This window comes from Rhinopithecus bieti, unplaced genomic scaffold (genome assembly GCF_001698545.2).
Source record: "Rhinopithecus bieti isolate Rb0 unplaced genomic scaffold, ASM169854v2 scaffold_52032, whole genome shotgun sequence".
Lineage (NCBI taxonomy): Eukaryota > Metazoa > Chordata > Mammalia > Primates > Cercopithecidae > Rhinopithecus > Rhinopithecus bieti.
Genome location: NW_016821592.1, coordinates 32,036 through 48,967, shown reverse-complemented (window position 1 = coordinate 48,967; position 16,932 = coordinate 32,036). Strand labels below are relative to the sequence as shown.

Genomic DNA, 16,932 nt, shown 5'->3' with positions numbered 1-16,932 from the left:
GAAGTTAAAAGCAAAATTTTAAAAAATATTTAATTCATTAAAAATAATAAACCCATTATGTGTTAACATAAATAGCACTTTTATAAAAAGTAGCCAAATTTTTTTAAACCACAATAAAAAACATTCAGCAGAAGAATGGCAATGTTTTACATTTGCAAATCTCTAACATAGTGTACTAGAAGACAGCAGGATTTTCATATCTATTTCTGCATACAATCTGTCGTGATACATTATTTTGAAGTATATGAAAATATAGCTTTTCTGTGTAATTTTCTATTGAGATAAAACTCATATACCATAAAATTCACTCGTTAAAAGTGTAGTTACTAGTCAGTGGTTTTCAATATTGGTTGTGCAGTCATCACCAGTATCAAATTCTAGAACATTTCATTACCACAAGAAGAAACCCTATGATTTTTCTGGAAGGTGGATAGCTAAATATCCGGTACAGTCACTCTCCATTCCTTCCCTCTCCCCAGTGCCTGGCAACCACTAATCTACTTTGTCTCTATGGATTTGCCTATTCTGGACTTTCCATATAAATAGAGTGACTATCCTTTTATGGTTCTTTACTAAAATTCAACAAATGATAGTTTCTTAAGGGTTAGTTGCAACACAGAATCTGAAACCATATCCATTTTGTACTTTATTTATTTATATTTATTTTAGTTCGTATTATTTATTGTATTTATTTATATTTATTTATTTTTTTGAGACGGGAGTCTCGCTCTGTCACCCCAGGCTGGAGTGCAGTGCCAGATCTCAGCTCAACTACAAGCTCTGGCCTCCACCGGGTTCACGCCCACTTCTCCTGCCTCAGCCTCCCGAGTAAGCTGGACTACAGGCGCTGGCCCAACCCGCGCCCCGGCTTAGTTTTTGTATTTTAGTAGAGATGGCGGTTCACCGTGTTAGCCAGTTGATGGTCCGATCTCCGACCTTGTGATCCGGCCCCCGCTCGGCCTCCCAAAGTGCTGGGATTACAGGCTTGAGCCACCGCGCCTGGCCCATTTTGTACTTTAAATTAAAATTGGTTACTATTATTTGATTTCCTTTTTTTATCAGTGACAATATTTATCAAGTTGACTTTGAGGCATGGATGGTGTATATAAGAAACTCCTATTTTAAATGTTATTTTGGTGAGATTTTGTGTAGTTATTCACCCTTCTAACCACCAGCACAATCAAGATACAGAACCTTTTCATCATCTTAACTTCTTAAGATGTGCCCCATTTCCATCAACCCTTACTAGGCCTCACTCCCAGGAAACCTGTGATCTCCTTTTTGTCTCTATAGAAATGTCTTTTCTAGAATATTAAATAAATGGAATCATATATTGTCTTTTGTGCCTAGTGTTTTGCTTATATTTTTGAGCTGCACCCATGCTGTTGCATGCATAACTATTTCTTTTTTTTTTATTCCTCAGTAACATTCCACTGTATGGTCATACCACAGTTTGTTTATACATTCACCTGCTGATGGACATTTGGGTTGTTTCCAGTTTGGGGCTATTACAAATAAAGCTGCTATGAACATTCATGAACCAGTTTTGCATGGACATGTTTTCATTTCTTCTGGTTAAAAACCTAGGAGTAGAATTGCTGGGCAATATGGTTAATTTATGTTTATTGTTATAGAGAACTGCCAAACTGGCCAGGCATGGTGGCTCACGCCTCTAATCCCAGCATTTTGGGAGGCCGAGGCTGGTGGATCACTTAAGGTCAGGAGTTTGAGACCAGCCTGGCCAACATGGTAAAACCCTGCCTCTACTAAAAACACAAAGATTAGTCAGGTGTGGTGGCACACACCTGTAATCCCAGCTACATGGGAGGCTGAGGCAGGAGAATGGATTGAACCCAGGAGGCAGAGGTTGCAGTGAGCCAAGATCGCACCCCTGCACTCCAGCCTAGGCAACAGAGCGAGACTACGTCTCAAGAAAAAAAGAGAGAGAGAACTGCCAAACTGTTTTCCAAAATATACCAGTTTACATTCTCAAGTAATGTGGGAATTTTATATTTCCACAAGCAGTTGCTCTATACCCATTTCAACTTTTGGTATTGGAAGTCATTTACATTTCAGCCTTTCTAATGAGAATGTAGTAGTATGTCGTGGTTTTAATTTACATTTCTCTAATGATTAGTGATGTTGAACACCTTTTGATGTGCTTTTTGGCCATTTTGGTTCTTGATTTTTGTGTCCTCAGAAACCTTTGCCTCTTCTTTACTCTTTTTGTTAAGCAACTTTATTGAAACATTATTTAGAAACCATACAATGTATCCATTTAAAGTGAGTGATTTAATAGTCTTTAATATATTTACAGATTTGTACAACCATCACCATAATCTACTGCTTTATTTTTTAATGTTCACTCATTGCCATAGCTTGAGCCTAGTCCCAGCCTCTGTAGTGAGCACTGCTTCTCTATCAGTCATTTATGGCTGTGTGGCTACAGTTCCAGGAATTACCAGTGTGTAGCTCCTATGACAATCTCACCCGTTCTCACTCAGCATTTCTTCAGGACCCAGTTAGGTTAGTTTGATTACTATAGTAAGATCAGTAATCCTTTGTCTAAGTTTCAATGTTACTAGCCCCTTCTTTTGTGCTCCCAATACTACTGCTGTCATACTTCTGATAGGGTGATTACCACATTTTACTGCAATGTATAGTTTATATCTCTGTCTTGACTAAACTTAAGGAAAGGAACCGTTTCTTTTCTTTTCTTTCTTTTTTTTTTTTTTGAGATGTAGTCTCGCTCTGTCGACCAGGTTGGAGTGCAGTGGTGCAATCTCGGCTCACTGCAAGCTCCTCCCGGGTTCACGCCATTCTCTTGCCTCAGTCTCCCGAGTAGCTGGAATTACAGGCACCCACCACCACGCCTAGCTAATTTTTTGTATTTTTAGTAGAGATGGGGTTTCACCATGTTAGCCAGAATGGTCTCGATCTCCTGACTTCGTGATCCGCCCGCCTCAGCCTCCCAAAGTGCTGGGATTACAGGCGTGAGCCACCGCGCCCAGCAGAACTGTTTCTTATTCATCTTTGAATCCCTGCTGCCAAGCATGGTACCTGACAATACAGTTGGCATTGATGAAGTGTAGGCTGAATGATTCAAATGACTCAAACAAAAATATCTTCCACCTAAACAAGAAGCTTTATCCTTTGGAGTACATGGACAATTCTGTGATTTCATTTTCACTTACATAATCAGTCTACTTTGTATTTTGTCTCTTAATTTCTGATGTTAAATCTCTTGCAACTGTTATAGCACTTTGTGATCATGAATTAAGTCCCACAACTTAAAAAAATTAACAAATTAGTAATCATGAACTATACAACTTCAAATTTGAAGTGGTCATGCAAATTTCACAACACAGCCAATGACAGGTATATATATAATGATACTTACATTAGCTGAAAACAATTTTGAATTGGAGACAAAGGGCTCTCTAAAAACTTTTATAATTAGATTTAGTTCCCTTATATATTGTCGAATTTCTGCCATAAATGCTTTTACCAAATCATAGTAAGTTTGTTCTCCTGAGGTGGAAGGCTCTTCATCAGTTAAAGATAATATATTAATATCTTCTACATCTTGATGAAACATATCCATCAATACCTAGTCAGAGATATAAAAATAATAATAAAATATGAAGCTTTCGTCAAATTTGACATGAAATGCTCTAAGTTCTCTGAATAAAGTTCTTAAATGATAAAAAAGCAAACAAGCAAATTTCTCCTCTTGGATATATTGCCAGCATTCCTCCACAGCTTCTCTAAAACAGAAGTCAACATCTGATATCACTTACTACACTCCTCCAAGTTCTCTATCACTACTAGTATTTATCTGTCTGTCTCTCTTGTTAACCTATTACTTCCAATGTGTTTCCAGATCCTGTCTTTAATTTCTCTGACTTGGTTTTCTCTGTTTTATACCCTGCCATCATCACTTTATTCCATGGCCTCAGTATCTCATATTTAAATAATTTTTATAGCCTTCTATTCGGCCTATTTTCCTACATTTGTTGGGAATTGGTCAAAATAAGCTTTTATTTTCTGCAAGAAGTCTACTGTTACTAATCTTGCTAGAACACATCTTTCCCCTTCTTGCGAACTTCTACAGCATCATATCTCTGTAACACAATAAAATATTTTATCTTGCGTGCTTTCTGATTGTTTCATGTATATAAGTATACCTTCATCAACTCTGGAGCCTTGTTTTATATATACTTCTCTTGCATCTCCTCCCTGTGTAAATATGTAGTAGGTACTCAAAATATTTTATTTATCTGATTCATTAAAAGTATCAAGTATTTCATATTCGTGTCTAGATAATAATTTTTTAAAACTAAATACTTATTCACTTAAAAATACCCAAACATTTGAAATTCTTCTTCAAATCAGGTGGGTTTTTTCACTCTATATGGCCACATTCTCAAAGAACAAATAAATACTAAAACATAATTTAGTGAAATCAGTAATCAGAAATAATACTCCAAATCAGTAAGAGTATAATGAGGAAAATGGAATGAAATGTTTCATCAGAAAATATTTTCCTTTCTGCAAAGCTGTTTCCGTAAAATGAACATCCTTAGGTAATGACGAAAAGCTTTAGACTCAGAGAGACCTAAAGTTCAAGTCTAGGCTTTGAAACTTCTCAGAAAATTCTGGACCAATTTCTTTATCCCTGTGAATTTCAGTCTCCTTTTTATAAAATGTAGATAAGATCACTCACCTTAGAGGAATATCATAAGGACCAACGGAGATATGCCACATATATGCCTAACCTTCAATAAGTGTTTGCTCTTATTATTATTATTGTAAAACCACAAAGTAGTATCTGAAGAAAGCTAGGTGCCAAAGTAAAACTATTGTTTTGAGGTTTTACATTTTGAAAAATTGTTTTTAAGTAAATCCATAACCTTATAAATCTTTCAGTCCAAATAAATTTTAAGAAATTTACTATCAGCCAGGTGCGGTGGCTCACGCCTGTAATTCCAGCACTTTGGGAGGCTGAGGCAGTCAGGAGTTTGAGATCAGCCTGACAAACATAGTGAAACCCTGTCTCTACTAAAAATACAAAAAAATAAGTTGGCCATGGTGGCATGTGCCTGTAATCCCAGCTACTCAGGAGACTGAGGCAGGAGAATTGCCTGAATCCAGGAGGCGGAGGTTGCAGTGAGCCAAGATTGTGCCACTGCACTCCAGCCTGGGCGACAGAGCGAGATTCCATCTCAAAAAAAAGAAAAGAAAAAAAGAAATTATCTATTAAGAGATTACTCTAATTAACCCTAGTTGCAACAGCACAGAAGAAAAAAACTGCATGACATATTTAAACATATATTAATATTATATATCTAATATCTTATTTCTATAAAGTGGTATCTTGAGTCCCTGCTATTAGGTTACTGGAGATATTCCCCAACACGTAGTACAATTTTATTCTACATGAATAGTACGTTAGCATTTAATAAGTCATAAAAAGAAACTTAAGAAAAAAAATATAAAAGCTCAGTTTCCTACCTTGTCAGCACACATTGCCACTTTAATATCTTGTTTTGTAATTTCATAATGCCGTATATTTCTTACATAATTCCCAACCAGCTTTAAAATGTCTGCTGAAATGTATTCTAAGACTGCTACTATGTAAACAGAAACCTGATGGTCAATTTTATAACCTAGGACCTCCTGCAAAATTAAAAGAAAAGTATGTTTAAACATCATATACTGTAAATTTAACACACTGATTAAAAATAAAAAACATATTTGCAACTTAGCTTACACTTTTTTCCTAAGGCCTGTGCTTACCAACAATATTTAATTTTAAGTGGTTCAACAATGAATAATATATGTATTACTATTGAAAATGTGAGCTAAGAAAAGGCAAGGCAAAATTACCTCTAATGATGTAAAATACTTAAGCAGCAGAGATTACAAATAGATAATCCCTAACCTATAAAGGAAGACCCAAGTTTGGAGAAGGGAGTAAATGCTCTTTGTTACCTAATTCAGAATACCTGGAAGTAACTACAACAAACAAGTTTTTTCTTTTACAAAAAATGAGAGTTAATGTATTATTGGTATCTAGGAATCTCTACCAGGCTTATACTTTTATCTTTTCCAAGGGAAGATGGGCTCCCCCAAACCATAGTGGGCACATTCCTAATATAACCCTGGCAATTTCTATGAAAACAAAATTCATTTTATGTCCTACTGAATAATGGTTGCTATTAAGAAAATGTTAAATAGCCCTAGTATTAGACTTCAAAGAGAATATGGGCTTTTGTGGGACTGGTCTGTTCATACAGAATAACAAAATCTATTTTCCAAACAACTCATTTAAGGGAAAAAAACAACAACTTTGAAATAAGAAGTTCGTTACAAACTGGAGACAGGCTGCATTTACCTTTTAGGGTATACAAAAACTATTAAGTGTATCATGATAAAGTGTATTAAAATAAATTGAAATGATATTCACAATTAGCACATAAAACTCAAAATTTAGGATTATTAACATAGTATTCATATACCTCAATTTAATTCTCTTAGAATACAATTCAATGTATGGCCAATGAAAATCATGAAGAGAATGATGAAGTAGTTTTCCATAAGGCAGATATTTCTATTCAAACAACTGAATGCAAAATACAACCTTAAAACTCATTCAAGTGTTTAACTTTAAATTTTGGAAAACATCAAGCAAACCTGAACTTTCTGACACTATCACTTAGAGTCTTGTGAACTTGGCCTAGAAGTTACTTAATCACTTTCTGCCTCTGTCACTTCATTTACAAACTATGGATAATAACATCTTTGTTGAGTAATAAAAGTCAGACAATGTATACAAGTATTAACATTTTGTCCATATTATAGTATGTACAAAATCGCTGGCATTTAGGTTTTCACTTATTATAATACCTATATTTTTGTTGTGAGAGATAACAGTAGTTCATTATATTAACTAAAATAGAAATAGCATTATTCGAGCTTCCAGCGGTTTTTCTATTAGTTCTGTAGAGATTCAACTGACGGATTTATTTACATGATAAGTAGGACTGGAGAGTTTAGGTGATCTTTTTGTTCAGAGATTACATATAGCCTTATGGCCTTTTCACAGAGGTCTCTACACAAAGTATTAACATCAAAAGGATTTATAGGAACACAGGTCTAACCAACAAGAGGAGTTTTATAAATTCTCTTTGTGGTCCTAATTACATCTGAGATAAACAAAATCCACAATAACTTTCTTAGTCCTCTCAACTTGCTTATTACTATTGATATGAAATTACTTTAAATCATGTTGCCCAGTTTATATTTTCTTATTATCATAGCATCCCCTCCCACCACATAAATCTCTGGAAAACTTAGAATGAGAGAATTTTACTCTTAAGTTGACTCAATTATCCATAAAATATATTCTTATTGTATAAAATGTTGGGTTTTATTTTTCCCTTAAAAGGCAAGAAGGCAGTATTTCAGCATTACCTTTAATAAAGGATGGATTTTTTCTACTGGGAGAGATAAAGGGTTTCTTCGCTTCCTCTTTTCAATAGCTGATTGGGCATCAGCTATTGCCCACTTATCAATTGGATGAGGGAAACTTTTTTGAACACGTTCCTTGGAAAATAGGAAAACAACAACTAAGCAAATATATCAAATAGTGCCCTTCACTTAAAATTTACTTTTAAAATCAAAGAATACCAAAAGTAGAGCTTTTCACATGTGGTATAATTTACATTACAAACAGAAAACAGTAATTGTCAATGTATTAGTTCCTTAATTAGGCAATAAGAGACTAAACATTCTTTCTATTATCTAGGGGGAATATCACATCCTGAATTTCAACTTCACTGTGATAAAGCTAATTACAAGAATGAGTAGAAGCTACCTTAAATAGTACTTGTATAAAATTTCAAGGAACAGCAACCAAGATCAAGAAGTAAATATCTAAATCCAGTTCTCACTCGTCCTTACTTTCAGTACTAATTACATGCAGCATTTTTCAATTGGAAACCTCTATGAATATTCTTTATCCACCATGCAAAAGCACTTCAGAACTATTTAAGAATCATGGAAAGCAACGGTTTGCATTGGTGACAGCAATTTTAATACACTGTAGTTTCTTTAAAGTCCTCCCACAGTCATTCGTTTTAACAAAACACTTCAATTTAATTTCCAGAAATTCTTTAGCTAAAATTTCCACTGAGAGTGAAAGAACTCAGGTTACTATCACAGTTGAATTCCTTATTAAACTAATTCACTTCAAAAAGGCGCTTTCATCCTCTCAAAACTTTTAAAAATCCACTTGCAGGATACCATAACTAAAACCAGTAGAGGTCGCTATTACGTAACTTTTACACGTGTTTTGAATAAATGAGTATTCAACTAGTATATAAAAACTAGATGAAATTAAACATCATCCCTAATTATAAATCTGAATAAAAAGTTTTAATTATTTGCTAGTAAAATGGAAAATAAATAAGTGTGATGCCCTGTGATGTCCTTGGTGATGAGAGGAGTGGAGAACACAATGATTCTTGGAAATCTTAAGAGCAAATGTATAAATTGAGGGGTGTAATCCATTCAATTTTAATAAATTTTATCTTCATCTATGTCCAAGGCTAAATCAGCTTCCAAATAAAGTTATTTTAATTCTAATTAATCGAATTAGAAGCATGTTGAAAGAAATTATAGCAGTTAAAAATGGGGTTTACAAACCTTTTCAACTGTCTGGTTGAAAAGCTATTTGCCAGGACACCAGCCTCATGCAGTAAAAGGCAATACAAAGGTCCAAATATGGAGGAGACATCGCAGGTGAAAAAGCAGAAAAGGGAAGGGGCAAAGGGAGAGAAGGGAACATCCAAAACAAGAATTCTTTTCTTTTTTCCAAGTTTATTTTACAGACTTGTTAATCCAAAAATGACAAGATATTTAGGAATAACTTATGTGGTTTTCAGTTAAAATGTTTTATAGTGATGGGTTTAACCCATGATTAACTAAGTGTAACTATAGTACAAACCTAATAATGCTATGACCCTGTGGCTTTCCAACATTTTTTAAAACCCCAACTCATTGTAAGAATAAATTTTCAGCACATTTTTACATTATACCATAAAATACTGCACACATACTCAAATGAAGCAAAGTTTCCTAAAACAAACCTGTCCTTATTATATGTAGCACACTGGCATTTTCTATTCTGTTTTTATTTATATATTTATTTATTTTGAGACAGAGTCTTGCTCTGTTGCCCAGGCTGGAGTGCAGTGGTGCAATCTCAGCTCACTGCAACCACCACTCCCAGGTTCAAGTGATTCTCCCGCCTCAGCCTCCCCAGTAGCTGGGATTACAGGCGTGTGCTATCATGCCCAGTTAATTTTTGTATTTTTAGTAGAGATGGGTTTCCCCATGTTGGCCAGGCTGGTCTTGAACTCCTGACCTCAGGTGATCCACCCACCTAAGCCTCCCAAAGTGCTGGGATTACAGGTGTGAGCCACTGTGCCCGGCCTGTTTTATTTTTTAAAATAAGGGTTGGGCAATGCACTAAAGTAATTTTATGACTTACTAATGGCCATGACCTGGAGTCTAAAAACACTGGTGCACAGTGTAGATATAAAAGCAGTAGAAAAAAGTAAAAATAAAAAAATAAAAGCAATAGAAGAGGACAGAAGTTGAACTCAACCTGACAATTAATTCTAAATAGATTTACATGTCTTTGAAAAAAAAAAATCACCAGTGATGGAATTACAGAGACTAACTGTAGGAAGGGGTTGAGGGAGAAGAAAAAGAAAACAGAACAGCAACCCCTGTCCATATCAATTACATCTACCTCATTCTAGGTTTATTGTTTTGAGGAAGGAAAGAAGAGGAAAGAAAATCTCGAATGATTTTTAAAAAGGCAAGGTGGTAATAATGAAGCACAGCACATTTTAAACTTACTTACAAGGGTATTAATGAAATCAAATTACCAAATACATACTTAGGAGATAATGCCAAGGGTCAAAATGCATGGGGAAAAATTCATAGGGTTTTTTCTTTTTTTAAAAAAAAAAGGTGTTTCGAATGTGGAAGAGGCCAAACTGAAGGAATTACTTTATTTCTTGTAGTGGCAAATTTATAATTTTATAGCAAAATAAAATTTCTTTCACAAATATTTTATATTTCTTTACTTTTTATTTATTTTGAGGGGGAAAAGGGTCTTGCTCTATCACGCGGGCTGGAGTGCAATGATGCGATCATAGCTCACTGGAGCCTCAAACTCCTGGGCTTCAGTGATCCCCCCTGCCTCCACCTCCCAAGAAGCTGGGACTATATGTATGTGCCCCCATGTCCAGCTAATTTTTTTATTTTTAGTAGAAATGAGACCTTTCTATGTTGCCCAGGCTACTCTGGAACTCCTGAGCTCAAAATGATCCTTCTCCCTTGGCCTCCCAAAGTGCTGGGATTACACACATGAGCCACTGCACTCAGGCCTTAATGTATTTTTAAAAAGAAGCCCAAGGAGGACTGATCAATGAAAGATTCATGAATTAGAATACTATTACTCTCCTAATTTCAAGATTAATAATTTCATTTGTATTAAATGAGAAACTCTGTCTTTATTAATATCTAGTACCTTTGGGAAACATTAATGAGATACAGAGCTAAGTTTGAGATTCACCTCTATTATTAGCAGAACGCTGTTTTTTCCTTTACATAATAAATAGGTTTAAAAAGATAATCTTGACCAAACCCAATACAAATATTCTAGGTCCTATATAAATTCCTACATATGTACTTCAGTTAAAAAAAATTCAGATCCCCATATACTTTTGTATGTGTGGGAGAAATTTGTTTCTGTTTAGAAAGGTAGAAAATATGGATAAATTATTTGGGGAATCTAAATGTTAATGGAAAGCTTATTACAAATTATAGGGACTTGGCCGGGTGTGGTGGCTCATGCCTGTAATCCCAGCACTTTGGGAGGCTGAGGTGGGCGGATTGCTTGAGGTTAGGAGTTCAAGACCAGCCTGGCCAATATGGTGAAAACCTGTCTTTACTAAAAATACAAAAATTAGCCAGGCATGGTGGTACACGCTTGTAGTCCCAGCTACTCAGGAGGCTGAGGCACGATAATCGCTTGAACCTGGGAGACGGAAGTTGCAGTGAGCTGAGATCATACGACTGTACTTCAGCCTGGGTGACAGAGCGAGTTCTTTGTCTCAAAAAAAAAAAAAAAAAAAAAAAAAAAAAAAAAAACAAAGAAAAGAGAAAAAAAAGAAAAGAAAAGAAAGAAATTACAAGGACTCTTTAGGATTCCAAGGGAAAAAAGCTAAAGAAAAAAAATGAATGGGCCGGGCGCGGTGGCTCAAGCCTGTAATCCCAGCACTTTGGGAGGCCGAGACGGGCGGATCACGAGGTCAGGAGATCGAGACCATCCTGGCTAACACAGTGAAACCCCGTCTCTACTAAAATACAAAACTAGCCGGGCGAAGTGGCGGGCGCCTGTAGTCCCAGCTACTCGGGAGGCTGAGGCAGGTGAATGGCGTAAACCCGGGAGGCGGAGCTTGCAGTGAGCTGAGATCCGGCCACTGCACTCCAGCCTGGGCGACAGAGCGAGACTCCGTCTCAAAAAAAAAAAAAAAAAAAATGAATGGAAAAAGAAATCAGACATTTTACATTTTACGATGAAGGGCTAATGACAAGAAAAAGTCTAAGATAAAGGAGTTAAAAAAAAAAAGCCTGAGATGAATGAGGAAAAGAAAAACCTATCAGTGTCCTAAGAAATCAAAGCTGGTTAAATATGGGTACGTATAGACCAGAAAGGGAAGGAATAACAAAGGAAATCAGTCTAGTCAAGTAAAGAACAAGTACAATTACGAAAGGACAAGACCTAAGAAATTAAAGACTATACTTTACTAGGGTCATAACACAGGAAAAAAATATTAGCTTTTGCCTCTATTTTTTCAAAGTTTAAATACAGAAAATTATACTTATTATAAAAGAGGGAAAAATAAACCAGATTGGAGCAATTTTTATACTATCTTTTAACATTTGAATTAATTGGAATCAACAGAGCCAAATAATATATACCCTTCTTCTGCATTCCCAAAGCATTAAAATATATATAATACAGTGGGCCTTCCATATCCATGGTTCTGCATCTGTGGATTCAACCAACCGCAGATCAAAAATATTTAAAAAAAATAAAAAAAATAAAAAATTTAAAATACAATGTAATAACTATTTACATATAATTCAATTTTTTTTTTTTTAAGAGTTAGAGTTTCACTCTGTCACCCAGACTGAAGTGCACTGGCACGATCATAGCTTACTGTAGCCTTGAACTCTTGGGCTCAAGTGATCCTCCCACCTCAGACTCCTGAGTAGGTGGGAGTACAGGCGCAAGTCACTACACTTGGCAGCATTTACTTTGTATTAGGTATTGTAAGTATTCTAGAGATGATTTAAAGCATATGGGAGGGTGTTCATTAGTTATATGCAAATACTATGCCATTTAATATAAGGGACTTGAGCATCCATGGATTTTGGTATCTTCAGGCAGCAGCCTGCAGCCAATCCCCCACAGAAACTGAGGCACGACTCTACTCCCTTATTCATCTGCAACACTGCCTGATGGTAAATACTAATATATTGGCAGTACAGATTAGTGATTACTGGCTACATCAATAAAGCAAAATTCCACTCATTTGGACTATGATATAATTTGTGATAATCTGTAGTACAATTTACCAAAACTTTTTAATTACCATGAGCAAAATATGTATGCACAATCCATCTATTTTCAAGCACTTTTGAAGCACCTATTTTCCCAAAACTATAGGGCAACTAAAAATCACTCTTAGACATATCCCCTAGGAGCTACCAAATTAAGTAGTAATTGCTACCATACTTTGAATTATGCTTATACTTTAAAGCAAAGTGTATTTTTTAAACATTTTTTTTTTCAAACTTCTTCTTTTTTCCTTTTAGACAGGGTCTCACTCTGTCAGGAGTGCAGTGGCGCGATCACAGCTTACTGCAGCATCAACCTCCTGGGCTCAGGCAATCCTCCCACCTCAACCTCTCAGGTGGCTGGGACCACAGGCATTTACCCCCATAGCCAGCTAATTTTTTGTATGTTTAGTAGAGACAAGGTTTTGCCATGTTGCCCAGGCTGGTCCTGAACTCTTGGGCTGAGGCAATCTGCCCACGTTGGCCTCCCAAAGTGCTGGGATTACAGGTGTGAACCACCACACCAGCCAAATTTATTTATTCCTTACATTGACTGTACATGTATATCATGTACAACATGATGATGCTTGGAAGTACATACACACTGTGGAATGGCTAAATCTAGCTAATTAACAAATGCATTACCTCACATAGTTATTTTTGTGGTGAGAACAATCAATATCCACTCTTAGCATTTTCAAGAATACAATATACCATCATTAACTATAGTCACCATGCTGTACAATAGGATCTCTTGAACTTATTCCTCCTAACTGTAAATATGTATTCTTTGAATGAATCTTCCCCAATTCCCTTTCTTTCCAATCAATATAGCCTCTGAGAACCATTATGAAGTGTATTCTTTAGAAAGATTTTTAAATGTGTATATTCTGCTAATCCAGATTGATCTATTTTTAAAATACATTATTTTCTTTTTTCTTTTTTTCGAGATGGATCTTGCTCTGTCACCCAGGCTGGAGTACAATGGTGCAATCTTGGCTCACTGCAACTTCTGCCTCCCAGGTTCAAGCAGTTCTCCTGCCTCAGCCTCCTGAGGCGTTGGGATTACAGGTGCCTGCCACCGTGCCCAGCTAATTTTTTGTATTTTTTTTTCTTTTAGTAGAGATGGGGTTTCACCATGTTGGCCAGGCTGTTCTCAAACTCCCAACCTTAGGTTATCTGCCTGCTTCGGCCTTCCAAAGCACTGGGATTACAGGTGTGGGCCACTACGCCCAGCCTCTAAATACATTTTTCTTATGTGACCCTCAAAACTTAAGAAAAATATTTTATGACTCATCACAAAACATACTTAGGGCTTGCTAAATTTAGGGACCTTATTATTTTAATAGAAAGTTTTGTAAGTGTATTAAAGAAATACTGAATCCTAGTGAATGAGGAAAATGGAAAATTATTTCCTGATAAAAGAATATAAGACACTATTTGCTATGGTCCAAATGTTTGTGCCCCTCCCAAATTCATGTTGAAACCTAAACCCCACTGTGGTGGTATAAAAAGGTATTAACATCACTCTTCCATTCTCATGTAAAGTCCTGCTACCATTCTGTTCAACTTTATGGTTTATATTAGGGACACACAAAATACCCTGGCCTCTTAATTCCATGAACACCTCATCTTGGGGACCTTCACCCCTGGTCTAGCCACATCCTGCTTTGTAACTATGTTACTTAATGAAATCTTACATTCAAACAACTCTTTCTCTCAGCTCAATCTATTCTATTTCTCTCTTTCAGATGTCCTAATATTATCAGTTCTCTGACCTTACTGAGAACTCTAGTACCCTATTCTCTCCATGTTTTTCCATTATATGTGCCCTCTCCTACCTGGTATTAGAATGCATGCTCAAAAATCTAGACTTTCTGGTTAAAAGTCTTGGCTTCACTACTTAATAACCATGACCTTGGGCAGGTTATTCAACCTTTCTGTGCTTCAGTTTCCACATTCATTCATTCAACTTATATTTCTGAGTGTCTTCTCTGTGCCAGATATTGTTCTAGGTGCTGGTGATTCTAGGTGCTGGTGAACAAGAAAAAAAAAAAAAAAAATCCCTGGAGCTTACATTCTAGTAGGGAAAAAATCAATACCATCTTGACGGGATTATTACAAAGTTTAAATGAAATAGAAAGCATGAAAGTATTCAGACTAGTGCATAATACTATATAGCAAACCGATCAGCTATTATCACATTTCACTTTTTTCCTTATCCAATTTTGATTCAGTGATGCTCTTCTCAGCAGTTTCTCATTGGATGTGCCCGTCTATCAATCCCTCAGCTTCAGGGGAGCAGGACAAGGCCTGAGGTTGCTAGAGATTACTTCCTACCCAATCACTGTGTGCCATAAAAACATTACATTCTATGTGTGTTGTGTACTGAAAAGGTTGCAAAGCACTGCTATTACCAGTTTTTACAATTCCCTTGCCCTACTGTTCTGCTGCTATACATCCATGAGGAAACATCATTCAGTCCAGCTATCTTTTTTTGTGCTCACACTTGAGTGCTGCAAAAGCAAAGTCACAGAAACTCAAAGATTTGAACTACTATACACTTGAAGTCATTAAAGTCAAATGGTCCTTCATCATTGCCAGAGAACTCTTTCTATTTCTAGCTGTATCTCCCATTTTCTACAGTTGGTACTTCAAACCTTTTTCTTCTCTCGAACTTTCGACTCCTTCCGAACTCAGTTTAGATATATCTTCTTCTTGGAAGCTATCCCAAACCCCAAAGCCTCTATCAGTTGCCCCTTTCATGGTTTCCCATATACTCTTTACTCATAGAGTATCACATTATGTTACTGACTACATATCTATCTGTATCTCCATTAAATCATAAGCCCTAAAAAGACAGGGGCCATATCATCTTTGTAAGAGATTATAGAACCTCCTTCCTAGGTGTTTAGATGATTCTCTCTCTCTCAATTGCTAAGAAATAATTCACTTACCACTTAAAATACATGTAACAACTGAAGATCAAAACATTAACAGAAATGTTTTTGGAATGTTAGCTGGCTTTAATAAAAGAAATGCTTGGACATATGCCACTCCTAAATATATGGGTATATCATTCTATCATCAAGAAATTGTTCGGTTTAGCTTACAAACAAAAAATGAATAGTTTAACAGCTAGAATATATACAAACTACCATATATGCAATACAGGCTGATTATCCCTAATCCAAAACTCCAAAATCTGAAACTTTTAGCTTCTTTTTTTTTTTTTTTACAGGGTTCCACTCTTTCATTCAGGGCTTACTGGAGCTTCCATCTCCTGGGCTCAAGTGATCCTTGTGTCTCAGCCTCCTGAGTAGCTGGGACTACCGAATGGCACATGCCACTATGCCTAGCTAATTAAAAACAAATTTTTTTTTTAGAGATGGGGTCTCACTTTGTTTCCCAGGCTGGTCTCAAACTCCTGGGCTCAAGTGATCCTTCCGCTTTGGCCTCCCAAAGTGCTCGGACTACAGGCTTGAGCCACTATATCAGGCCAAAATTAAAAACTTCTAGATGCTGACATGATGCTCACTGGAACACTTCAGAGTTTGGGTTTTTGGATTTGGGATGCTCAGCCAGTAAGTATACAGCAAATATTCCAAAAAAAACCAAAAAACAAAAAAAAAAACCTCGAAATCTAAAACACTTCTGTTCCCAAGCATTCCGGATAAGGGATACTCAACCTGTAAAGAGTAAAATCCAGGCTGCATTTTCTTATATACCATATATATATATGGAGCAAATTCTTTCCCCCTTCACTGACATTACAACCAACACACAAATTAGATATAAAGTAAATACAAGACAACATTTGTCATACCTCTACATCTGAAGCACTTCGGGGCTGAGCTTGGCATAGCATATTTAATAACTGCAAAATTAATTCTTCAACATACTGAAGAGCATCATCATTAGACTCGAGAGTAGGATGAACTTGCCCCTGGACCTATAAACAAAAAGCAAAGTAATTAAAATGTGGGTTCCATATCATTAAACAAATTTTTAAAACTAAAAAATGTGGGTTTGTGGCCTGGCACGGTGGCTCATGCCTGTAATCCCAGCACTCCAGGAGACTGAGGCGGACAGATCACCTGAGGTCAGGAGTTTGGGACCAGCCTGGCCAACATGGTGAACCCCTATCTCCACTAAAAATACAAAAACTACCCAGGTGTGGTGCCATGCGCCTGTAATCTCAGCTATCCAGGAAGCTGAGGCAGGAGA

General features: G+C 36.3%; 1 protein-coding gene across 1 annotated transcript in view; it reads right to left on the bottom strand.

Moving 5' to 3' along the window:
- Positions 1-16,656, bottom strand: part of SOS1 (SOS Ras/Rac guanine nucleotide exchange factor 1) — an 88,724-nt gene extending 72,068 nt beyond the window's left edge. The window contains exons 1-4 of the mRNA XM_017860407.1: positions 16,532-16,656; positions 7,477-7,608; positions 5,515-5,679; positions 3,401-3,610 (exon numbers count right to left, since the gene is read on the bottom strand). Coding sequence (XP_017715896.1) covers positions 3,401-3,610; positions 5,515-5,679; positions 7,477-7,608; positions 16,532-16,573 — 549 coding nt within the window. The 5' untranslated portion in view covers positions 16,574-16,656. The remainder of the gene's footprint in view (positions 1-3,400; positions 3,611-5,514; positions 5,680-7,476; positions 7,609-16,531) is intronic.
- Between the last annotated feature and the right edge of the window lie 276 nt (positions 16,657-16,932).